A 24,890-nucleotide genomic window follows, 5' to 3' on the forward strand; every position below is an offset into this window, starting at 1 on the left:
CTCCTCCTCCTCCTTCTCCTCCTCCTCCTCCTCCTCCTCCCGCCCGCCGCCGCCGATGCCGGGACTGCGCCCGCGGTGAGTCTGCCCCGCCGGGAGCCGCCCGCGGGAAGTTGCGGCGCGGCCCGGCCGCGCCTTTGTGCGGGGAGCGGCGGCTCTGCCCGACCCGGCCCCGGCCCCGCCACCCCCGGCCCCGCCGCCCCGCCCGGCCCCGCTCTCCGCCGCTGCTCCGTTGCGGCGGTACCTGCCGCTCTTTGTTCCCCGCCGCCGCCGCCTTTGTTCCCTCGGTGCCGGCTTCACCTTCGGCACCGCCCGCGCCCCGCGGGGGGCGCGGAGAGACCCCGCTCCCGCGGCGGGTCCCGTGTCCGGCCGTCCCCCCGCCCCCCTGCCCGGCGCCTCCAGCCCTTTTTCCGGGGGAAGGGGGAACGCAGACCCGCGGGGCAGCGGCGGGAGTTGGCCGGGGGGAGCGCGGCGGGGCACGGCCGGCGGCGGGAGCCGGGTTTTGCGGGAACTCCCGCCTCCGCCGGGCCCTGCCCTCCCCGCAGCGGTGTCCGCCCGGCAGCTCTGCCGGCAGAGTTTCCCCGGCTGAAATCCGGAGCCGGTTTGTTTTGAGGCGGTGGGGAGCGAGCCCGGGGAGGGGGAGCGCTCCGGGGGGTGCGTGCCGGTAAACGGAGCTTCCCCACAACTCTGCGTCTTGCAGGGGTGCCTGGATTATCGCTTGTAAAGTCGTTATCTCTTGGGTTACTTATTTGGAGACTGATGGTGGATAGTTATTCAGACAAAGTTCTCACCAGAGGGAAGAGGAGTACCTACTTTCCTGCGAGGGCCACAGGAGGTACAGGCATTTCTTCAGTCGCTGCATTATAGTGCCAGGTCGGTGCTGCTGCCGCCCGGGATAAAGCATTGTGGGCTGAGGGCTCGCGCTTTCTGTCCTTCCCACTGCCCAGGGGCTCCTTTCTCTACCCTCTACCCTCCCTCCCGCCTTCCCTCCCATCCTTTGAGGGCTCCTGGCAGCCCCTGTTTCCTCGGCACAGGCATTACAGATCGGTGTTACGGCGGCCCATGGGATGCAGCACGTGGGGCTCTCGGTCTGGGACTTGGTGCTGACTTTGTTGTCAGGTGCGGTGTGTGCGTGGAATTAAGGGAAGGCACTGTCCTCCTTTCACCTCCATGACTAAAGCCAGGCTCAGTCCTCTCCCTGTCCCCCCAAAACAGCATTGTTTGTTCTTCTCTATTTTGTCTGAGAGCTGCTGGTGGATTTGGGAGGTAGAGCAGGTGCACACTCCCTGAGTTACTCAAAAGGTACAGAGAAAAAACTTTGAGCAAGTTTGTTCGAGAGTTTCTCACAACCTTTGTCAGGTCAGTGACTGTGTGTTCCTCATGCCTCTGCTTCCCTCTTTCAGGGTGCCTTGTGTCCCGTCCATCCTCTCCCCCCTCTTTCTATCATTCCCATGTTTTTCCTCCCTCTCAGCTTTCAGGGCAATCTCCCATCACAGGACAGACAGACAAAGATGTAAGTGCCATGTGCAGGATCTTGGCTAGTTATTGTGACGGTTGGCCAAGCTAACAAAACTGTAGCTTGGCGGGTGAGTCTGTTTATACCTCTGTTTGAAACACAATACCTGCGGAAGGGACACATGGGGCCTCTGGCGCCGGGTTAGCTGAGTCACAGGCTCCGGCCACTTCTGGGGTGGTTTTATAGCTTGGAGAAGGAGCACGATGGCGGTTGTTAACGCGGCCCGCAATAACAGTATCCACCACCCCACAGGCACACACACACACAGCCACCTCGCGCTGAAATCAGGGCAGCCTAAATAATTGATTTCTAAGGCAGAAGGCGGCATGTCATAGCGGCAGGGGACGGGGTGGTGCCGAGCGAGCGTGTGGTGGCAGGGCAGCAGAAGCCCTGGCATCTGCGAGCGATGACAGCGGAGACGAGCTGAAGCAGAGAGGGATGGGCGGGAACCCACGGGAGTTTGGAGGGGTGATGGCAAATCAGCGGTGACCTCAACAAACGTATTTGCCCTGTACTGATGTGTAATTGTGGCAATGTTTGGGCCCCCCTTGTGCGAGATGCTGTACAGACACATTCAGAAGTGTATAAATGATGTTTGTTCTTCCCTTCTTCATAATGAAGGGTAATGAATGATAATTGCCTTTTTACCCTAGTTATCTATAAAAACATATATCAAAGTTCCTTTAGTTAAACAGTTCTTTACAAATAACCTCAGGAAACTGTATTTTAAGTGCCGTTGCTATCATACCGTGTTAAGAATTGAGCATGATGGTTTAAGAGGGGCAAAGGAACTTATTTTTCTCCAATTAAATCTGACTAAAAGTCATTAAAGTAAATGAGAACTTTGTTGGTGTCAGTAGCACTCAGCCAGTCCTGTGGTGTGCTAGCTATTTTTTATTTATTTGTCAGGCAAAGATTTTAAGCATAGACACAACGAAGTAATTCAAGAAGCGGCATGCATTACTGGCTAATGATCTAATAGGTTGAAAATGCTTTATCTCCCTAGCTGTTAATTTCAAGTTCTTTGGTATAAGGGAAAGTAACAAAAGAAAAAAATGGTTACTCTCTGTTCCTTTGCAGTTTTTAACTCCAGGTTACTTCTTCTGATAAGTTTTTGGGCAAAGTTGCTTCATGTTTCACAAGAAAAATGCTTTGTTTCAGGGGGAAAATGGGCCACAGTTTAGCCCTTTTACTGAGTTCATTATACACATTGTAAAACCGCTTTACCAGTAATTAATTCTATAAACAGTGAGTTCAGCTGTGCTCCATTTCCTTGACATATAGAAATGAATTAAAGAAAAAATCCCAAAGAGAGCATGAAGAAGCACAGCTTGGAAGATCAGGTATAAAGAGCCTCATTCATTTTGGTTTATCTGTAGTACAGGGATATGCCCTCACTCCATGAATCATCTCTTGACATCTGTTTGCAGCGCTGTTTTCTTAGCAACTGTGTCTCTGTTTTGGATCTGGACTCTCAATGGCCGGGTTTGTACGGAGAGATGTGAAGAGACGATCCAAACTCTTCCTAGCAAAGCTGTGCCCTTCAGCCAGTTTACCCAATTTCTTTTCTTCCCTGGGGCGCAATGAATACTGGTTTTAAAGTCTACCAGCTGAGATGCTTTTTCTGTGTATGTGCAGAGAGATGCTTATCTGTTGCTTACCACAACTGAAGTGTTTCCCCAACATGATCTGGCGGTGTGGGAGAGCACCTCTCAGGTTGCAGTGGGCTGCGTCGTTTCTCATGTTGAAGGAATAAGCCATGTGTCCCACCACGCTGGCCCTAGCTTTCCTGCAGTTTATTTTGAACTGTCACGGGACTTTTAGATGTGGGAGAGGACGTGGTCTCAGAGGAACGCTGGAAGTGTAGACAGAGATGGCAAGGACCCACTCCTAGCAACGTGCCTGTTTGAACAAGTAGTCGGATTAGGCGGTGGGATTATACGTGTGGAGCGCTGTATGAGTAATGCTTTGGGGCTGGATCCATAAGCTGCGATTAAAGAGAAGGTGACATTTCATACACCTCTCACCTAATCTTCCTTTGCCTGAATTTCATTCTTGGCTGGTGTGGGTGGAAGACTCCTGTAACTGAGACAGAGGTGGCCACATAGCCACTGGGAGGTCAGGTTGATCTGATTTTTGCCGGCTGTGCTCTGTGGCGGGGATTGAGACCCGGCTTGGGTCTGGGACAGTTTTTTACCTCAGCTGATGTGACCGAATTGGTCTGGAGTGTAAATATATGTCTGGGAGTATAAGTGGTGTGTCCATGCTAAGGGACAGGCTATGTTCACCCTGCTCCCTCCTGTGCTGATGTGCAGGTTTCCCAGGAAGAGCAGATTATACCTACTGGACTATGAATCAAAAAGTACCATGTATGTTACCCCATAGGATGTGGAGTTGACTGCCTACCCTTCCTGGACTGACTTGCATCCCGTGGAGCATGAAGGATGTCAGCAGCAAGCAGTCACTGTGAAGGATGGATGCTATTTTGGCTTGGGATAATGTTGAGAGAGGAAAGACCCCCAGTGTCTGGAGCATTTTGTCTGCGAAGGGACTGCAGAGTGGAGATGGAAAGGCTAAATGGTGTCTCTGAATACTGGCCAGCTTCCTGTGATCTTCACGGTTTGCACACAAGTCCCAGTGTTAGTGAGGATACAAAGAAGACAGCCTCTATAGATCACCTAAATCACAGTGTTCATAGCAGGAGATGAAGCAAGCTGCTTCTGTGGAGATGCTAAAGGGCCAGGACAGGGGCAGAAGAAGGAGTTGGGAAAAAACTTCTGTTTAGCTCAGCTGCACACAGAGGAAGGAGCAGAAAGCTGTGCTGGGGAAAAGGCTGGTGCAGAACAGGCTGTTATCTCCCCACAGGAGAGGAAATGGGGCAGAGCTTTGACTCTGGGCTTAACTTCGGTCTCTGGTCTCGTAGGGGAGGCGTGTTTGCTTTCTAACCTTCCTGCAGTCTGCTGATAACTCCCAACACAATGCAGCTGCACAGATTGGCTTGAGAGGTTTTTAAGGAATTGCTGACCCTGATACAAGCAGTTCTGTTTGTGGCCAGGGATGAGGAAGAAGAGAAAAGAATGGTATTAGTTGTCTGAGCTTTAAGAGTCAGGCTGCAAGTTCTCTCAAAGGAAATGACAATTAAAATGAAAAACAAAGCACTTGTAATTACTTTCATGGAAGTGTAGGGAGGAGGCAGAAATAGCGTTTTACAGGAAAAAGTTTTGCTTTCTGAATCTTTTGGCCTGTTGGTTGCCAGGAGAAAGACAAGAAGTTGATGAATGATGGAGTGAGAGGGAGAGGCAGAGAGGTGAATGAAAACGCTGCTGAACATGCCTTGTTGATTTGCGGAAAACGGTCTGTGTACAGCCATGTAGCGTTTGTAAAGACACTTCAGAAATTGGTTTAGTTCAGTTGGCATTAATGAGACCTCTGTTTTGGGTTGAGTTGGCTTGTGTTGTTAATAACCACCTACATGATACAGGGAAAGAAATGAAAGCTGCCCTGCTTCTTGGAGGCTCTTGTGCAGTGAACAATGTGGAGCTTTGCTTGCAGGAATATTTGGTGAAAGCTTCCAGTTCAATGGCTAAATGAAACTCTTCTAGCAAAGCCAAGCCCTCTCGGTGAAGGTGGTTGCATATTGTCTAGTTACAAGACGTTTATGAGGGAGGGAAGCGCAGAGCACTTGCACAATGTGTCTCTGGTTGAGACACCCTTTCTCACTTAAGTGTAAACCAAGGGGGGTGCTTCTTTGCTTACTTCTTTTCCCCTGACTTAAAAGGGTGAGTTTCATCTTGCCAAACTACAGCTATCTGCATGAGAGACAGTTCTTCAGACTCCTTTCATAGTCACTAGAGAGGAGCAAACACTTTTGGGCCATGATTCATACACACTGTATTTGACATCTAAAAATACATTGGACAAACTGCCCTAAAAGTGCCCGTTTCTCTCCATTGTTCCTGCAGAGTTCAAACAATGAATGCGCGTGGAGGCATCTCTCTTTGTAGCTGTTTAGTGTCAGGGGAGCTGAATCCTGGCCAAAGTGTCTCATATCCCAGCAGAGATCCTAGGAGGGCTCCTAGTGTCCTCATTTCTACCAGACTTGGCGTCCGTGTGGGTTGTGCAGTGTAAGGTGGTGTGCCTGGAGGGCTTTACCCGACACTGGAGAGCTGACAGCAATGTCCAGTTTAAAGCTTTCCTCCTCCCCTGGTCAGTCATTGGATTCAGAAAAGCTTCAGGCTGGACCCACAGCGCCAGACAATCTTCTGCTATAAATAAGAGGCCGAAGGGGGATTTGCAGAGTGGCTTTTTCAAGGTCGCACATCAGGTTAGTGGCAGAGGTGGAAGCAATGAGGATGACTGCAGGCTCCCAGGGGTGTGTTTCTTCCCCTGCCCGTGCTCCTCGCAGCTGCCTCGCAATCCGCTGCTCTCCTGGGGGTGAGACCGCCTGCCTGGCGCTTGGTGGGTGACGGCACCTGGTAGGTACTTGTTTCCTTTTTGTGAAAATTTTTTTCAAAATTAGATAGGCTGTTACTCATCCTCCTTTCCCTGTCCTTTCTCTTCCAAAAATCCATAGTTCAAGCACATAGTTGAATTATGGTGTATCCACTGGGCTGGTGTGGGTGACTGTATGCGTGCTATCAATCACAAATGGCTAAATTTTGGAGTGAATGTGCTACAGTCCAGGCTTGCAGTGGCCTAAGACAGCATGTGTGATTATTCAGTGGCGTTCAGATAATGCGCAGAAACTCTTTAAATGGACGTATCTAAACCTTGCAATGCATATCTAAATGCAAAGCTCAGAGAGCTGTGACCTGGTCTCTGAAGTGTTGCTGCCACTGCTGTGTTATTTAGTAGCCTGGAAAAAAAAAAATCATCACTAGCTCTTCTGGAAAAAGCCTAACTTATCTGCACAGGTAAACCAGGTATGATAGGGATAAAACTTCCCCTGTGGGGAGAAGGAGTTTACAGCAGAAAGACTTCCTTTGCTAAATGAGCTGTCTAGGGGACACTCCTTGTTGAAGGAATTTGCTTGTATAGCAGAGATATGAAGTACAGGCAAGAACTGACTGTTAAATGGATCCTGTGCACTTCTGATTTCAGACAAATACCAGAGCATTCTCCTATCCTTTTTGTTGCATGAGAAATAATATGATAGCTGTGAAATAGAAGGAACATGTTGTCTGAGCCAGGATTCAATTCTGAAAGTTCTGCTTAGGGGGTCTGTGGGTGAACTCCCAAGAGGTGAAACAAATTGCAATTTGATCCCAGAGAGAACAACTGGGGAGAGGAGGGAAAGAGCAAACTATTAAATAAGAGCTGGGAGAAAAGCCAGTCTCCAAAAATAAACATTGAAGATCAATTCCAGGTATTTCCTGGTATTGTCATCCTGCTTCATCAACCACTTGGACTGTAACAAGCGGTTTCACAGTTAGCAGACTGACAGGTTTAGGGTTGGGTTTTGTCGTTTTTTTCTTTTTTAAAGAAAAAAAGTGTCTGATAGATTGTCTGCAGTGTTGTTTCTTACGCAGAACTGGGTGGGATGTTGGTGATGAAATACCCCTGGGATGGAGAAAGCAGAGCTTGTTATTGTAAGAGGGAAGTAACAGCAGAGCTGTCTTTGTTTAGCGGGTGTAAAAAATCTGATTTTTCCTCCCAGTTATGTGCCCAGGGCACCTCAGCAGTTCCTAAGGGGGAGGAAGCAGATACTTGTGCAATGTCGGTGTGCGCAAACATAGTTCTTGAGGAGCAGTTGTGCCTTACCAGTGCTGTAGGTAGACTTGGAATGGCTTTACAGATAATGTTTGCGAGGGAAGGCTTCACCTTTGAAAAGCTTGGAGGTGACTGAACATGTTTCTTCTTGCAAAGATTCTCTGAAAAGCCAGTCCAGGAGTTCACTGTACTGAAAGCCAGTGCATGGATTGTAAGGAAATTGGAGCATATCCTGTTCCCAGGACTGGTGTTAGCAGTCACACACCATCTCCAGTGGTCACACGCCATCTCCTTGCTGGAGTTTTGTCCTGGACCGTGACTCTGAGAAGCGTGTGTCTGCAAGCTGTACAGAAACATGCCTCAGTGGGCTGGAGTTGGCTCGGGCGGCCAGATGTGGCTTGTGGCTTACCTCACCTGCTTGGCCGTGGCCTTGCTGCGGCGGCCCGGCCCAGGAGAGGATGGTACGGCAGCTCTGCTTACACAACATGTGTTCTCCGCTGCTTGACTGAACTTGTCTATAAGTAACTTTTGTGTTACTAATATTGCTGCCTTTCAGCGAGGGAGATTCACGGTGCTCACGGGCATTCGTCCGTTTTTGTCTCCATTGTGAGAAATCCTGATTCTCAAATGAAAGCAGCCGGGACGGCTCTGTGATTCAGACACTGATGAGGAGACTCTGCCGTTCTGCATGTGCAGAAGGGGAACGTGTGAAATAAGTTAGGCACCCTTTAGTCTGGACTACTTCTGATTTGGAATCCTTGGCTTTGCAATTGCAACTGTATTTGCAATGGCAACTGTATTTTTTTTTTTTATTTATTTTGTATAGTGAGAACAGTTTATTCTAGCAGGTTACTGCGCAGCACCATGTTCTTTCTCTTGGGTTGTCTATGTGCAGTTTGGCTGTTTGGTCCTCTCTGGCAACAATACTGGTAAGAATAACAGTGTTTGGCCTGGTTTGCACTGCACACAGAAATATTCTACAGGCTTGAAACTATGCTATAAATCAGAGATTTAGGTTTGTGTGTTTTGTTTTGGATATTTTTCCCTAAAGCAACTAATTCTTTGAAAGCAAAGCAAGAGACCTTTAATTTGTCTTAAGCAGTAAATGAAAGTGCTTTACTTAGCGGAGCAGTGCAGAGGCTCTGCTGAGTTGTCCGAGCGAAGCACTGGTTTTCTCTCGCAGCAGAGGGTCCTGCACAGTCAGCGTGGGAGACAACACTGTCGAAAGGCCCTTTTCATGTGTGCAAAACCAGCACAGACATGCGAACGTGCAGGCTGCACTTGTGGAAAGGCTGTTTTGCCCACAAACCTTGAAGCACCTGGGACAGAAGGTGTAAAAACAAACAAACAAGACCCTGACTAGCACTTTGGGGGGAATTTTCAGCTGGAAGAATTACATGGACGTGAAAAACTTGCTCTTTGGAGATGTGGCCCCTCCGGGTCAGAGCAGCGGTGTGCTAGGGGAAGAGTGGTAGTTTGCATTGCTGTAGCCTCAGTTGGACATGCTTGAGAGAGAAGCTGATGAATTCACAGCTGCCAGGCTAGGACCTAGCATTTAAATTGTAATTTGCCCTTCAAATTTGGCAAGCTTCATTTGCCATTTGCTTGACAAATCTTGCTTTTATGTCCTCCTTCTGCCTGCGTAAAACAGCAAGTGCTGCCGGAGAGAGCTACTTGCAGTAGAATCCTTTTCTCTGCTATATTTAGTGATCAAAACAAGTTCGTGATCTTTACAGGAATACTGCCAAAGCAGATAGGTTTAGCATGAGACGTGCCCTTTCTCTTTCGGCTCCCAAATACACATTGTGTTTCACTTTCCTCCCCTTTCCTGACACCATCAATGGCTCTGTCTGCAGATGTCTGTTATGCAAACATTGCACTGCCACTTCCAGTGATTTTGCTCAGTAAGAACAACTCCTCGCTTCAGTGAAAACTCCTGCGTTTAGATTGCCACTATCCCCACCTTTCTCTTAATTTTCTGAAAGAACAGTTTACTGCTCTTCGGGAAGAACTTTCTGAACAGGAACAGCTTTATGATTTAATTGAGAAACTCCAGGCCTTCTATTGCTTAGGCAAGCTTCGGTCAACAGAATAATCTGTTTGTTAACCATCTGACTGTTTCCTTTATTTGGGGAAAAAGAGAATTAGGAAGGCAGTGAAAAGGAAACCTTTGTATTCCTTCAAAGGCAGAATATTACTGGGAGCCTGATTCTCATTAATATCATGTCATTAGTACAAAGCAGGTGTAGTTATTATAGAGTGTTATTTTAAATACATTTTACACCATGTAAAGTGGTTCCAGTGTTAATGGGAAGCTGGCTGTGAGTCTTTATTAAAACAGTAACCAAAGAATTTCAGTTGTAACCCAGGGGAAAGAAAGAAACATTTGTAGAAAAAAAAAAAAAAAAGAACTTCTTGCAATACTTCTTGCTTGATTAAAGCAGGCAGCGTTGTCCAGTTTGTTCTGATCAGACAGTCCCCTGCGTGAGAGTTAAACTTGCTCTGATTGCAGGCGGTTCCCTCCCCCTTCCCTTCCCTATTGTAAAAACTGACTCTGGGCTAGGAAGCACTGAGGAGGGGGTACGATGAGCTGCGAGGAAGGGGTATGATGAGCTGCGGGCAGCCCTTTGCTTTTGTGATGGGAACTGCACGCCTAAAGGTCAGAGGTCTGTCTGCGCCCTGCGGCGCTGGGACTGCTATGGCCACGCTGCACGCTTACCCCTTGCCAAAAGGAGGCCAGGCAGAGCATGGCTACACAGCACTGTGCCTGGCTACTGGCTTCGCCTGAGCCCAGGTAGCCGGGGCAAAGGGGGTGGGATACAGGCAGCTTTTGTGTGAAAATGGAGAAGGGCTTGTAGGAGTGAAATGACAGCTATTGTCATCTTGGTTGCATGCTTCCCAATCAACTGAGTGGGTAGGAAGAGGCCATGCTTATGCACTGAACGTACTTCCCAGATACAGCACAGCTCTAGAGCCAGCCTGTGTTTCTCATGTTGTTTTTATGATAACCATTCCCTGCAGCTCTGCTATCTGTGGGAAGCAGCCCTGGGCTGCTGGCGTGCCGGGTGGCAGGGAAGCATGCGAACGACCCCTGCTTTGGAAAAACTCCTCCATTCTGGCCTTGTGGCAACACACCGTATAAACGACATGGCTTTTTGCACATAATTGGAGGCTTCCGGGCATTTCACAGGTAGAGTTGGGCTGGGATGTGCTTATGGGCTGTGTGTTTTGGAAATTGAATTGCTGTCTCAACCCTTGACTTCAATGGAGCCATGAAGTCGCCATAGTATTCTTGGTTTCCTGCATAGCAGTGTGTGCTGGGGAGATCGAGGGGCATGGCATCAGCTTTCTGAGCGGCCAGGCATTCATCACTCTCCCTTTTTATGTTAACAACTGTGATTTTGAGTTCTGAGCAGTTCTTGTTTTTATTAATGATGTGGGAAAATTTGGTAAACAGTTGAAAACTGAATGTTTTTTCCAGCTTAGTAAGTATGCTTTGACGCTGCACTTCGACTTGGGAATAGATAAATGTGAGATAGGCTCTTCTTCTGAGGGCAAGCACCTCCACGGTCCAGCTTTTGTGAGTGTGCAAACAAGGCTTAGCTCTGTTAATAAAAGCATTTTTGTGTGTGTGTTTACAACAACGTGGAGTTAGTGCAGTTTTCAAACTGTGTAATTGTACCAGGATGACTGATATATTACCACCCCCCCAGAAAAAGAAAAGGTCAAGAAAGACACTTTCCTAACCACGTTTTTAAATTAATTAATGTAATGAGAAGATCCATTGTGCTTCTGTAACAGGAAGTATTACTGATGTGTAAATCAAAGACAAACCAGCAACATTTGCTGGCCTTAAAAAGCGGTGTGGCTTTTGTATACTCATATGCTTGTCCTGGCACGTTTTCAGAATTATAAATAGATCACTGGGAAGTCCCTGGATAACAAAAATGTACTGCTGCTGGTTGTCATAAATAAACTAATAAGAAATGTCTTGGTCTTGCAGCTCTTATTCTTCGGAGGAGTCCTTACTTGTGCATATAGTTGCAGTGTGTCAGTTCACAGGAGGCAAGACTATTTCTGTGGCAATGGGGTATAACTTTGTGTCCATCTCTGTATTTCTTGCAGAACTAATGCTCTCAGGGCTTGGTTCTTTCTGAGCAGAGTTGTTCAGCCTTTTCCAAGCTTTTCCCTTTTCAATTCCTTCATCTGCAGCTACTGATAGCTTAGGAAAACCCAAGGCCAGACTTGTTTCAGCATTATCCCAGGCAGTGCAGAGTCTCTCTAATGCCATGTGCTCTAATACCACTTATTAAAGCACTGGCTGGTACCCATCTGATTGCTGTAAGGTATTATGTAGGATCAGGAGGCTATAGCCTCTTTTCCCTATCACCTTCAAAGTGATGGAAACCTAACGGAAGCCCTTTTCTTCCTCCATGAAATGGCGGAGAAAGTACCATCATTGCTTACTGGATGATCACAAATACTTCTTTCTGCCTGAGAGGGAGGTGGGGAGGTCAGGGTAGATCTATCAGTGGTGCTGTCCTGATTTTTGCTACCTGCGGATCTGGCTTTGAAGGGAAGGGGATCAATATGTTTGCTGTGTGATCCTATTCCAGCTGTGGACATGTCTACAATCTGAGATCACCCACAAGAGCAATATTGGCAAGCATTTTAAACGTGGAAGGGATGAAATTCAGTCCGCAGTAGGACCTTAAGAAAAGAGTGTTTTAGTGCAAAGATCTTGGAAAATGCGTGCTTAAAACAGACCTTCCTCCCCACCCCTGATGCTGGGTGAAAAAATGGTGAAACACTTGTAAATGAAGTGTTGAGGAGAAAGCATGACCATCAAACTTGAGTGCTGTGTGAACTCTGACTTAACAGGGGTGTGAGTACATCGGAAGTGAGGGGGAAAGAAAATACTGTAAAAAAGCAAAAACCCAAAGCAGCTTCATGTAAGGGATTTTCTGTGATAATTCTTTAGGTCATGTTATCATGATTTGGATCCCAACAATTTGCCTTTAGGGAGGCTGTGACAGACTTACAGAAAAATAGTTTACCGAAAGAAGGTGGCTCAGCAGTACTTTGCAAGGCTCAAGACTTGCACATCTGAATGTTACTGCTTCTCTCTGAATGTAAAATAAACGGAGATCTTTGTTAATAACCAAAAAGGAAAAAGGGTCTTTAGTCGGTCTGCATTGTGGAGCTCTACTTCCTCTGGACTAGTTCACCAAAGATAAAAATCTGCCATTTCTGTTCATGGTGTTGGCTCGACTGAATACATGAGTAATAATAATCTGTTGCTAGGAACAGACTTCAGTTTACATGTAGAGAGAGGCCTCAATGGAGGGAAAGTCTTTTGAGTCCCTGAGTGGGTCATAAATAATCAGTGGCACTTCAAAGGATGAAAAGTAAAAACAAGCAGTTGGAGATGCCGTGCAAAGATGTCTGCAACTCCTATTGCAACACCAGTGGAAAGCATGTAGCCAACATAATTGTGAAAATATGGGGCATGTGTCTACAAAGGCAAAACCAGTGAAGCAGGGATTTACTAACAGTGGGTTGTAATATTCAGCTACCTCTAGCTGGGTTGTTTGCAAGGTATCTGCTGCTTTCGGCTTTAAGGAGTGCACATCTGAGCTAATTTCATGCCATATGATTTTTCAAGATTGGCTCATGGGGAGGGGTCTGAGGTTACATCTGTGCAGCAAGCTGTGACATGGCGCAGGCACACGCAGGAGTTAGCTGTAAACTCAGGGGCTGCAAACGGTCTTACCTGGGACAGTATGAAAATCACGCCAACTAGTTTACCTTGCTCCCTAATTACTGTGCAGAGCTGTTTTGTAGAAGTAAACTTAATTAATGAAATACACATTTTATATTTTAACTGTAGTTACATATATTGTTTTGGAAATGGCAGTGGTTTCACCATAGAGGAGCGTACTGTATAACTGCTATTTTTTTCATACAATGAAATCTTATGCTCAGTACTTGGAACACTGAAAGACAAGATTTGCAAACCACCCTGATTCAACTGTAATGTTAAGGCCATGAAATCCTTGCTAATGAATCTTCCAAATCCATATGAAACTTTTTTCCCCCCTTTCTTCTGAGACAAGAATGTCCTTATAAAGTACCCTGCTTAAGAACAACATTTCTTAGGTCTCATTGGGACTCTCTGGAAACATGATATTTAAATCAGTGTTGTCTCATGATAAAATCTCTGGAATGATTATTTTCAGGTTAGTTCCTTGAGATTTCTAGTCCACTACCTGCTATTAGGTTTCTCTCTGTCAATGTGCCTATATCTGTGTGTCAATACCCAGTATATTTTTTTAATCTGCTGGCTAATTTCAACCGAATTTGGGAAACGAAGAGAGATTCCAAGGAAGTTAATTTGAAATTACATGATATGACTGTGCTGACTTAATTTCCACCTATGTTTTTAGGTGCGTATTGTGGGAACAGCTGGAGAGTTAAGGGAAGAAGTACTCTAGCAATACCTCCTAGAGGAAAGTCTGGGTTTGAGTCTTATGAGTGCCCGTATCATGGGAAAAGCTTCTGTTGATGGTTGAGCCATTTGAGGTGCAGGTTGAGCCCAGGTAGTCAAGAACTTACTCCTTTGGAGAACACCATGTGTGTTGGGTTTGTGTGTGGTGGGGTTTTGGTAGCGGGGTAGGAGGCTACAGAGGTGGCCCCTGTGAGAAGCTTCTCAAAGCTCCCCTGACTCCAAGTCAGACCCACCTCTGGCCAAGGCTGAGCCAATTAGCGTAGGTGGCTGTGCCTCTGTGATAACATATTGCCAAGGTTTGAGCCCAGAAGGCAACTGAGCACCAACCCAGCCATTCATTCAGCCCTTCCCCCTCAGGCTGGGAAGGAGAAAATGAATCAAAAGGCTCAGGAATCCAGATAAAGACAGGGAGGGGTGGCTCACCCATTATGGTCATGGGCAAGAGACAGACTCGTTAGGGGAAGGAAAAAAAGAACATCACTTTAATTCAAAATACTAGCAACAACACTTAACAGCCAGAATGGGACAGTGAGAAGCATTACCACATCTTAAAAACACCTCCTCCCACCCCTCCCTTCATCCTGGGCTGTTTTGTTCCTGATATCTGGGCAGGGACAGGGAATGGGTGGTGCAGTCAGTTCACAGTTTTCTTCTTCCAAGGAGAAGGGAAACATTCTTCTGTATTCTTCCCCATGCTCCATGTGGCTCTCCTCTCACAGGAGACAGTCCTCCATGAACTTTCTCCAGCATGAGTTCTTCCCACGGGCCGCAGCCGTTCCCAGGCTACTCCAGTGTGGGTCACCCCAGCATGTTGCTGTCCTCCCAGTGCCAGACTATGACAGTGGTGCTTCTCCTCCTGCCAGAGTCCCAGCCTTCTTTGGGCGCTGCTGCCTGTTACATTGTGGGTTCCTCCACAGGCAAATCTCTGCTCCGCCGTGGACCTTCACAGGATGCAGAGGCGCTCTCTGCTCCAGTGCATCTCTCTTTTCCTTCTTTCCACTGACCTTGGTGTTCGCATAGGTGTCCTCCTCATGACTCCTCCTCATGAGTCTCCACCCCCTCACAAGTTCCCCATCTTAAATACACTGTCGCAAAGGCACAGCCACTGTCGCTTGTCCTTGGCCAGAGGTGGGTCCGACTTGGAGCTGAGGAAGCTTTTGAGAAGCTTCTCATAGGAGCCACCACTGTAGCCCCATGCCCTGCTGCCAAAACCCCACCACACAACCCCTGCATGTATATTAAGAAGGGGAACCTGGGAGGAGGAGTTGGAGCTGTGAGAGAAATATCTCTGCAAACACGGAGGTCAGCTGAAGAAAGGAGGAAGGGGAGGTGCACCAGAGCAGAGACCCCCCTGCAGCCCGTGGGGAGAGGGCAGGCTGTGCCCCTGCACCCATGGAGGTCACTGGTGGAGCAGATGCCCCCCTGCAGCCCGTGGAGGACCCCACACTGGAGCAGGAGGTTGTGCCTGAAGAAAGCCAGGACGCAGGGCGGCCGGCGCTGGAGCAGTCTGTTGCTGGGAGGGCTGCAGCCCACAGCAGGGACCCACACTGGAGCAGTTCGTGAAGACCTGCACCCCATGGGAAGGACCCAGTCAGAGAAGTTCCTGGAGGACTGTCCCCTGTGGGAGAGACCCCATGGTGGAGCAGGGGAAGAGTGTGATGAGTCCTCCCCCTGAGGAGGGAGGAGAGGCAGAGACAACGGGTGATGAACTGACTGTAATCCCCATCCCCTGTCCCCCTGCTCTGCTGGGGGGAAGGAGGTAGAGAAATTGGGAGCAAAGCTGAGGCTGGGAAGAAGGGATGGGTGGGGGGAAGGTGTTTTTAAGTTGTGGTTGTATTTCTCACTGTCCTACTCTGTTTAATTGGTAAATTAGTGGTGGTGGTGTTCAAATTGAATTGGTGTTCTTTTTCTTTCCCAACCAAGTGTGTCTTTTGTTTGTGACCATAGTTGGTAAGTCATCCCTCCCTGTCCTTGCCTGGATCCCTGAGCCTTTTGTTTCATTTTCTCCTCCCCATCCTTGAGGGGAAAGGAGTGAGGGAGAGGCTGCGTGGCGCTTGGTTGCCCTCTGGGCTCAAGCCATGACACCAGGGAAAGCTTTTCTCTGGAGTAGGACATTCATAATTCACCTTTCTTGTGTGACTTCTTCCATGCTGAAGAAAAGATGAACTCACACAGTAGCTCTGGTGCAATTCACATAAGTTAATCTACAGGAAACAAATTCATTGGAAACAAGGTCCCAGCATTCCTGGAACTGTCTCTTTGGCTCTGTGATACTTCACAGGTTATCCCAAGGTGTAAGCGGTTAATGCTTTCCTGTATTAATGCTAGACTCTCCAGAATGAGGGAAAGACAAGGTCATTCTCTTCACCTTAAGTTTTATTCCCACTGAAAAGCTACGGTGTCATTTGAAAGCATTTGATTTATTTTCAGCACTATAGGTATATATTTCCTAGGTGTCCAGCATTTAATGGAAATTAAGCATTTGGTTTAGCTCTGCAGTTTATTGAGATGTTATGAAACAAAGTAATTGACTTAATCACAAAGTAGAAAAGATGATATAATTCCTACCACCTTTGAAAAGCATTGCTAAGCAATCTTACCAATAGCTTGATGGTTTTGGGCTCTTCAGAGATTGATATGATATAGGTACACTTAATACGCCTTATTTGAATGAAATTCATGAGAGGGAGGGCAAAGGGACTAGCATATTGTCCCTGTATAATCCCTTCTCAGACAATCTGTACCTTGTACCTTTTAAAGAATACTAATCCTTGCAGGTATGTCCTCCAAGAGTGTGTGTGTGTGTGTGTGTGTGTGTCCCTTTCAAAGCAGCTGTGGAGTCTTCTGTTGGGGCAGAGCAGGAATCAGAGGCAGGGCAAAATGTATGTGTTGTGTTTGATTGTGTATGGCAGGTTTCAGGGACATGAAAGCTTTAGCATAAATTTACCTTGTGTTAGCTGTGTATTTTTATAACCTGCACTGTGGATTTTTTGAGTGGTTTTTGCATTTTGAAAAAAATAAATTAAAAATCCCATCCTTTTGGGAAGGAGGCCTGAATTTGACCTTAAAAGAAAATAAGAACGTATGCTTTTTTCTTTTATACATGTTCTATGATCATGGGCCATAATTTAATTAATTAGTAAGTAACTTAAAGTTAATTAATGCTCTAAAGCTTATCATACTTTCTGCATTAAAATCCTGAAAGTTTTATTAACTTTCATTAACTACTTTCATGCTTAGAGATCTGAACTGAGACTGGGGTCCCATCACATGAAGCACAGTACAAGCACACAGCAGGAGACACTATGTACTGTGTGGTTGCTGTAGCTGCCAACGGATGGGGACAGAGAAGGAGCAGTCACTGGAAGGTTGAAAATGCATTTTGTTTTGTTTATGAAACTTCCATTAATGCTTTTCGTGGCTCTTGCATATTTTCCTGTTATTACGGAGGAATTTTAATGCCAAATCCTGTTCTATTTCTCTGGACTATGCTCCCAATGACTTTAGCATCGTGCAAATTAACTGAACATGACTTGACTTTGCCTATATCACCATTGCAAATCTGGATGCATTGAAGTCAGATAGATATGTTTGTTTTCACTGTTTGGAGCTTTTGTGCTGCTTTTGTGCCTTTAAAAGAAAATCCTTAAACTGTGTTTAGTTTAAAATGAAATGAAAAAAATGAGAATAAACTTATGTTAAAGAGAAAAAGAGCATGCATTGCCTCTGATGTTGAGTGCACGTCCCAGAAACACAGGAACGTACATACGTATATAGTTTTGGGGATGTCTTGCTCATAAGTTATGCTGATGTGGCAATGGTGGGTGGCTACGTGTGTACTTCTAGTCCTATCCCTCTTCCTTTCCATGGGCACCCAATTTGAATTATAACCCTAGGTCCAAATTCAGGCAGGCTCATTGATTTCAGCTGTGGATTCATTGTTGCCCTGTATTTACTATTTCTTAAATATCTCTGAAGGTCTTCAGTTGACCGCTGGAAAATTCAGGGTGGAGGGAATGCAGTTAACTCTCCCTCTGTCCTGGGAGCAAAAAGCAACAGATCTGATGACGTAGTTTGGATTTTGCTTACATACCTGCCAGTTTGGGTCTTGCTGCTTAGTTAGTAGCCTTCAAGGTGTTGATCACAAAATCAAATTCAAGACATACAGTGATACCCAAAAGATCATTAAGGCCACCTGATATTTTGCATTTTTAGACTTTGGTTTTGTATCTCTTGATCTTGAGAGAAAAAGGAAGGAGTTTCCCAGTGTCCTGGTTTTAGCTGGGGTAGAGTTAAATTTTTTTCTCTTCTTAGTAGCTAGAACAGTGCTGTGTTTTGGATTCAGTATGGGATTTGGTAGGAGAAGAATGTTGATAACGTACTGGTGTTTTTAGTTGTTGCTAAGAAATCAAGGACTTTTCAACTTCCCATGTCCTGCTAGTGTGCAGGTACACAAGAAGCTGGGAGGGAGCACAGCCAGAGCAATGGACTCAAACTGGCCAATGAAATATTCCATTTCATCTAATGTCATACTCAGTATATAGATAAGGGTTGATAGGGAAGCTCTCTCTGCCTTCCGGGATTGTGGTTTCAGGATTCTCTCTTCTCTGGGATCACTAGCTGGGAATGGGCTGGGCATCGGTCAGTGAGTGGTGAGCAATCACATTGTGCATTACTCTTTTGTATTTTCTGTTATTACTACTATTATTATCATTATTGTATTTTATTTTATTTTATTTTAATTATTAAATTGTTTTTACCTCAACCTATGAGTCTCCTTACCCTTACCCATTCCAGCTCTTTCCCCCATTTCCCGGGGTGGGGGAGGGTGAGTGAGCAGCTGTGTGGTATTTGGCTGCCAGTTGGGTTTAAACCACCAACACCCAGGAAAGATTGCATCGCCGCAGGCATAGGCAGCTCTGCTGGGAGAACCGGATCCTTGCTCAGCCCATGCCCTCACCCAGTTCCTGTGAGATGCTAGTCCTGGCACTTAAACGTCAATTTTTATCAGTGGCGGCTAACTGTGTGGTTATTTTTTGGTTGTCTGACTTAAGACTCATACTTCTAGCTTGAGAACAGAAGACTTCTGAGAGCTCTCCAAGGTTGGAAGTCCAAGTGTCCCTTTAATAAAGGCAACCACTTTATGTTGCCTATTTCTGAACAATTCCAATCTTAAAATAACATGAAGCCTTTGTGACAGTTGCCTGTATTGGGAGGCTTTGTTAGAACACAGTATTTAGAAATCAGAAGATTTCCATCCTAACCTCAAGGCATGGCTTATTTATATCATCTTGTTCGTGTGCTTGACAAAGATCAGATACTCCTCTTCCTCCGCTTTTTGCTAGGCTAAGTAAGCCAAACTCTTATAAAACATTTTTTCCTTTTCTCTGATTATCTAGATAGGTCTCATCTTTACCTGCCCCGCTAGAACTCCCCTGTCTTGTATCTGGTGCTTTGAGTTACAGTTGTAAGTTGTTGGGGACTTGCAGAAATGCTCACTGTAGCAGGTGGAATCAGTGCTTTGGCCATATGAGTTAATTTCTATTTATCTGGAAAACCAGAGTCATATTAACATTTTTTTTTTACCCCATTGTTCTCTCTGCCTTTGCTTGTCACCAGTAAAACGATGTCCCATGACAGGGGGGTTGAACTAAATGATCTTTAAATGTCCGTCCCAACCCAAACCGTTCTGTGATTCTAAATGTAGGTAGACCCCTGGTCTTGCATAGACTCTCTAGATGTGCATTGATTGATGTCTGTGAAGCGTTCAGATTCCAGAGTGATGAGTGAAATAGAAAATCTGGTGAGGACTTAATAATCCTGTCATCAGAGCAGCTCTTGGGTAAAGCACAAGGATACACATTGTTCAGGATGAGGAAAACAAAATATTGCATAGCTCCTCGTTAAAGGTGTGTTGTGCTTTCTGTGCAGTGAGGGAGGCAGGTAGTGAGGAAAAAAAGTATATAGTAAACAAAGGTTGCCTCATGATTCATACGAACAAGTGACTGAATGTAAAAATTTCTCTGGCATTCTTTAACATATTTCCTCACTGATCTATTCACGCCCTTTATTTTGACATATACTTGGTGGATGAGTTATTAATATATGGTGTGTAACTCCTAGCACTTCTGATGAAAAGGTTACAGTTATTTAGGTAATGAAGCTTGTTTAAGGTGAGCCCTTATTTAATGTTTAGCTTTATTTCTTTTTGAATTTGTTTAACTCTTAAGTTCTTGATAAAATTGAGTATCTCAGTATCCAGTTTTTCCTATAGTGGCAAATTGAACAATATAGCTACTGCAGTAACAGAAACCATTTTACACTTTTAACAAAGATACAGCATATTGTTTACTAAAGTTGCATTAGAGATAGGGGAGGTATCCAGGGAGAGGAAAATGGAGAAGTTGGAAAAAGAAACTCTTTCATGGGGATTGAGGAGTAACAAAGGTACCAGACAGAGACGGCAGTTGTGATTATTTTCATATGATAACCGCTGCTTTTTCATTTCACCTTAATCTTTGCAGATTCTGCCTAACTTGTTTCCATTCTGCAACAATTATCCGGACAGGAAGAGACATCTGAAAAGTACAAAAATTTAAAAAAAAAAAAAAGGTTTGGCAAAAACAGCTCAGCAGAAAGCACTGTAAGAATTTGTCACCCTGGCTTTCACAAAGAAGACAACTGTGTTTGAATTTTCCTAATCCTAGTGCTTTTGTTTTCATGGCAAGACACACTGGGATCCATGGTTTGTGTTTTGGAGTACTGCTGGCCGCTGTTAGAAAAGAGTTAAAGAACCAAAGCTTGGATGCATGCAGTAGGAACAGTTGCTTTATTCTGTGTAAGCTAAGGAAACGGTCTACCAAGGGAAGAAAACCCAAACCAAAGCGCATGTCTCAGTGCCACACTCTTGAGCATCATCAATTTTCATGTAAAACTGTACTGATTTTATTTTTTTTTTTTAATAATTTCAGTCTGGAAATTGATTGAAGAATCTCCATAGATTTCAATATGGCATCAAAGCAGTCATCTCCTTCAACAGAGGAGCAGGCTTCCTCTGAAATAGATGATCTCTGTCTAGCACTGCAAGGTAAGTTAATGTAGTTTTCTGCGCCTTTTTAATGTAGACTTTTGACAAAAATCTGTGACTGTGTACAAGTTGAAGGGACTTCTGAGAAACCTGTTGAAACTAGTGCTATGATCAGTGTAGTTAGTTTGTGTCTGTGCTTCTTTGCAGATGTTTCTGTGTTTCATGAGAGGCACTTCTGCAGTGAAATGAAAGATAACAACTCTCATACTTTCTCGTGGTATTTTCAGATCTGTTGCCTTTTTTGGTACAGATGTGCTCACTGGTTCTTATGTTTTGTTACTCAGAATACATGTTACTGTAAACTGTTTTCAAGGGAACTGCCATCATGAAAGCAGTTATGTCATTTCATTAGCTTCCTTGTTTTCAATTTACTGACAATTAGGTGATTGCATTAAGCTGTCTTAATGAGGCTATAAACCTCAGTACTGTTTTATTTTATTTGTTTTTCTATTCTTACCTATATCCCCTGCAAGCGTAGAAAGATAGCTTGTGGCCAAAACAAGTAGAAAAATTTTGTGGCTCCTAAACAAATTTCTTACAGACCAGAGCCTTTCATCCTTACTTGCAGTGGGTTATAACTTGTTAAGGAAGCACTCACTGGCTGATTTTTAATTGTTCCAAATTAATGACAGCTACCTGGACAGTTAAGTGATAATGGGTGCATCAGAGCTGGCCTCTCAGATAGACTTTCTGGGTTTTCCTTAATCACATGTTGAATTTCCTTCTATAAGAATTTCCTGGGAAGACTGATTTTCCTCTGAACGTCCTCATGGCGGCTATCAAGGAGGCTTAGTCCAGACAGCAGGACTAGCACTGCTGGAAAGCCCATTTGTGATGTGTTTAGAGCCTGGTTATTCAAGGATGGATGGTCTAAGTCATGTTTCTACAGAGCTATTTCCTTTTAGTTCACTTGCAATGAAATTTCTATGGCGCTTAGTTGAGAGAAAATATGTTTAAAACAGATGGTGCAAAAGAATATTCTGCCAAGACACTTTTACAATCCATATTTGCACTAATATTGTCATTGAAGCCATGTGTTTTGATGAGTGAGTGTTAACAGTGGTCTAAAGCCAAATGTCTTTAACAGTGAATTTTCTTCCGTTTTGCTTCAGTATTACATTTTCAGGAGAGCAAGCAAAAAGTCCTAGCAGACAGGATCTAGTTTGACTGTTGCACCAAGCACAGCTTGTCAGACACACATTTGTTGTGCCAGTCAAACTCAGCCTTTGGTAGAAAGACTGAGGTGGCTGTTGTCATGAAATGGGTTTGGAAAACACTAGCTTTAAGGCAGAGGGTGCTGAATTAAAGTTACATGCAATTTTAGAATAGGGTTTTATTTTGAAATAATATTCGTGCTGTTTTGTGAAAAGTCAGATTGGTGTTTATGTGTCGAATAACACTAGGGGGTTTTGGTCAATATCTCAGTGAAAGAGCCCTGCTTAATGAAATTCAAATGTCTAAATTATATTTCTCTGCTGTAATAATCTGAGCTCCTAGATTATGCTGAAATGAACACACTGCAAATCTGGAGCCAAGCTGTAAGTGCCTGACTGTTGTAAAACATCTGGAGATATCCCTTAGAAGTGACATAAGCAATTTTTTTTAATGATTAAAGATGCAACAAATGGTAGAGACATGTCCTGTGTAAGGAGCTGTGACACTGCAGCATCTGCTTTGGGTCAAAAAACCAAATGGCAACACAGCTGCGATGAAGCACCAAAGACACATTCCCTGACATGACATAGAGAAACCATTAGTAACTCTACCTGCAGATCTGTGGTAGCAAAGGTCAAATAAGAATAATGGGGTCACTCAAGGAAATGGGTTTTTCCATTAATAGGAATCTTGGGACGAGATTTGCAAAGCAGACAGAGACTTTGATTACTTTAAAACTTCAGGTTCACCTGGAGAAGTTTTAGAGAAATCTCAGATTCAGAAAAAGCTGCTTATAACTATCAGAAAAGCAGCTTACTTTTGGGTGACTAAAGATGGATGTAAAACTGGTTATGATCTGCTTCTTAAATTGTTAAGATATAGATTCAAAGAGTATGTCCAGCATTGTATAATACACAGCATCACAGGAGATACGCATAAATAGTTGGCACAGAAGAAAAAAGTAGGTGTGAGATCTAGTTTGAATTGCTCATATTTTAATCTACATTTAAATTCTTTGTGATCCAATCTTCTATTATTCCTGAAAGGCATCCAGTGGTGATAGAGCACTTGTCTAGTCTGATTAATTAGGACAAGATCAACTTAATGTGCCAATTGGTTTGGTCATATAACTTTGTGAACAAAATGGTTAGCTTTTTTTTCTTCCCTACCATGTGTAAAACCAAACACTCATTTTAGGTATGTTTGAGTGTGATTTAAGCTACAATCTTCTGTGAGGAGGATGGTGCTTTTGGGAAGAAAAAGAAGGAAAGAGGGGAAGAAGAACCTCCTTAAAATAATTAGTGAAGAGATTGCTACTTAGTAGCTCTAATTATTATAGAAATCCTATTAAATTAATGCCAGTGCCTTAATATTGTAAAAACCTTTAGCGGAATTTCTGTTAATGGTTTCTTAGTTAGAAGAGTGTTCAAGGATGAACGTTTGCTTTCCTTAATAGTGTTTGGCCTAGAAGATGCAGTAAAGAAAGACCCTGGAAAATGGGTAAAAACGTAACTTTGTATCAGTGTGTCTTTCTTTTCAGCTAAATATTTTAAGGACATTTAATGGAGCTTGTAAAACATGAAGAAAATAGGTAAAGAAATGAAAGCAATACGGTTTCGAATGTTTCCATCTCCAGACATTTTCAAGTGATGAAGCTAGTCACAGAATTATGAGGCTGTGAAGTAAAAAACTGCAGAATATGAACCCTCATATATGTATCATTTCAGATTTGTATATTCCTGTTTAACCTTTTCCAGTTTTCAAGCTGATCTCCACAAACAAGATGGTAATAGTTCCCACCCCCCCTCCTGCCAAGAAATTGAAATTACTATGGAATTGCATTATGTCAGGACTTGGACTCCTTCTCTTCTTTTTTCCTTCCTTCTGTCCTAGATGTTATAATAAAATTAAATCAGATTAAGATCAACATTATATTTGCCCTTTCCTCCAGCACCTCTCTGCTTTCTCCCAGTTTTTCTGATGCAGCACAACTTAAAGCAGCTACAAAGCTGTTTTGTGTCCTTGCACAGCCACCTAAAAGTGCAGGTAAAAAGCCTGGAGTTGGACCTATTACAGATATATCCTGTGGGGAAATATTTAAGGGAAGGGTTTCTCCTGCCAGACAGGCTGCAGACGTTTTTGGTGAACAGAGGATGCTTGTCAGGGAGATGCTTTGTTGTGGTGTGTGGACCATCTTTGAAACCTGAAGTCTCTTTTTCTGCAGCTGTGGAAGGAGCAGGCAGGAGCTCAGGGCTTGGATGGCAATGAACACAGGAGGAATAGCGCAGGATCCCTGTCCTATGTCTCCTCTTCCCACAGCTTCCCTCCCAGCATTGTGTTATGGGCTGGCCCCATAGAGGGGTCCAGCCTGGCGCTCAGCCTTCTGTAACTGGAAGAGGCACAGTTGGGGCCTAAACGTGTTTTCAGCTACCTGAAATGTGGAGACATGTTCCCTCTTTTGGTAAGAGAAGGGCTTCATGACAATGTTTTGAGAACTGTTGGAGATAGGACTACTCTTTACTGATGAGGAGGAGTGCAGGATGGCAGCAAGGGGAATGTGCAGCCGCTTGCAGATGGGTGGCTACAGCAGAAACTGAACAGGGTTTGTAGTACTCTGGAGTGGGAAAATTTTTTGCTTTCAGGTTGTAAATCTCTTTACCTGTGGGAGGATCCAACCTCCACTTTGCTTCCCATGCACAAATCCTTCCCCTTTGTTCCTTAGGACGGCAAACAGACACTATGGGTGGCACTTCCCACCAAGCCTGTGCAGAACAATGTTTTCCCTTTTCTTTCCATGCTTGCTGAGCTAATTCAGACACAAGAGACTGTGTTTTATCTCTGAGTTTTGGGCACATACTTACTCTTTCACTGTTTAATCAACTACAGGGGTCCTAAATTTTGGCTCTGCTTATTAATCA

The 24,890-nt window shown here is 44.7% G+C and overlaps 1 protein-coding gene across 6 annotated transcripts in view; it reads left to right on the forward strand.

The window, feature by feature from the left end:
• The first annotated feature begins 5,837 nt into the window (after positions 1-5,837).
• The window catches only part of SYNE2 (spectrin repeat containing nuclear envelope protein 2), a 195,470-nt gene continuing 176,417 nt past the window's right edge, over positions 5,838-24,890 (forward strand). For all 6 annotated transcript variants that reach the window (XR_012622862.1, XM_074820953.1, XM_074820954.1 and 3 more), the window contains exons 1-2: positions 5,838-5,988; positions 20,702-20,817. Coding sequence is in view for 5 of the 6 variants with exons in the window: in XM_074820953.1 (XP_074677054.1) it covers positions 20,739-20,817 (79 nt within the window). In the remaining variant the exon portion in view is untranslated. The remainder of the gene's footprint in view (positions 5,989-20,701; positions 20,818-24,890) is intronic.

Source organism: Strix aluco, chromosome 4, assembly GCF_031877795.1.
Source record: "Strix aluco isolate bStrAlu1 chromosome 4, bStrAlu1.hap1, whole genome shotgun sequence".
Lineage (NCBI taxonomy): Eukaryota > Metazoa > Chordata > Aves > Strigiformes > Strigidae > Strix > Strix aluco.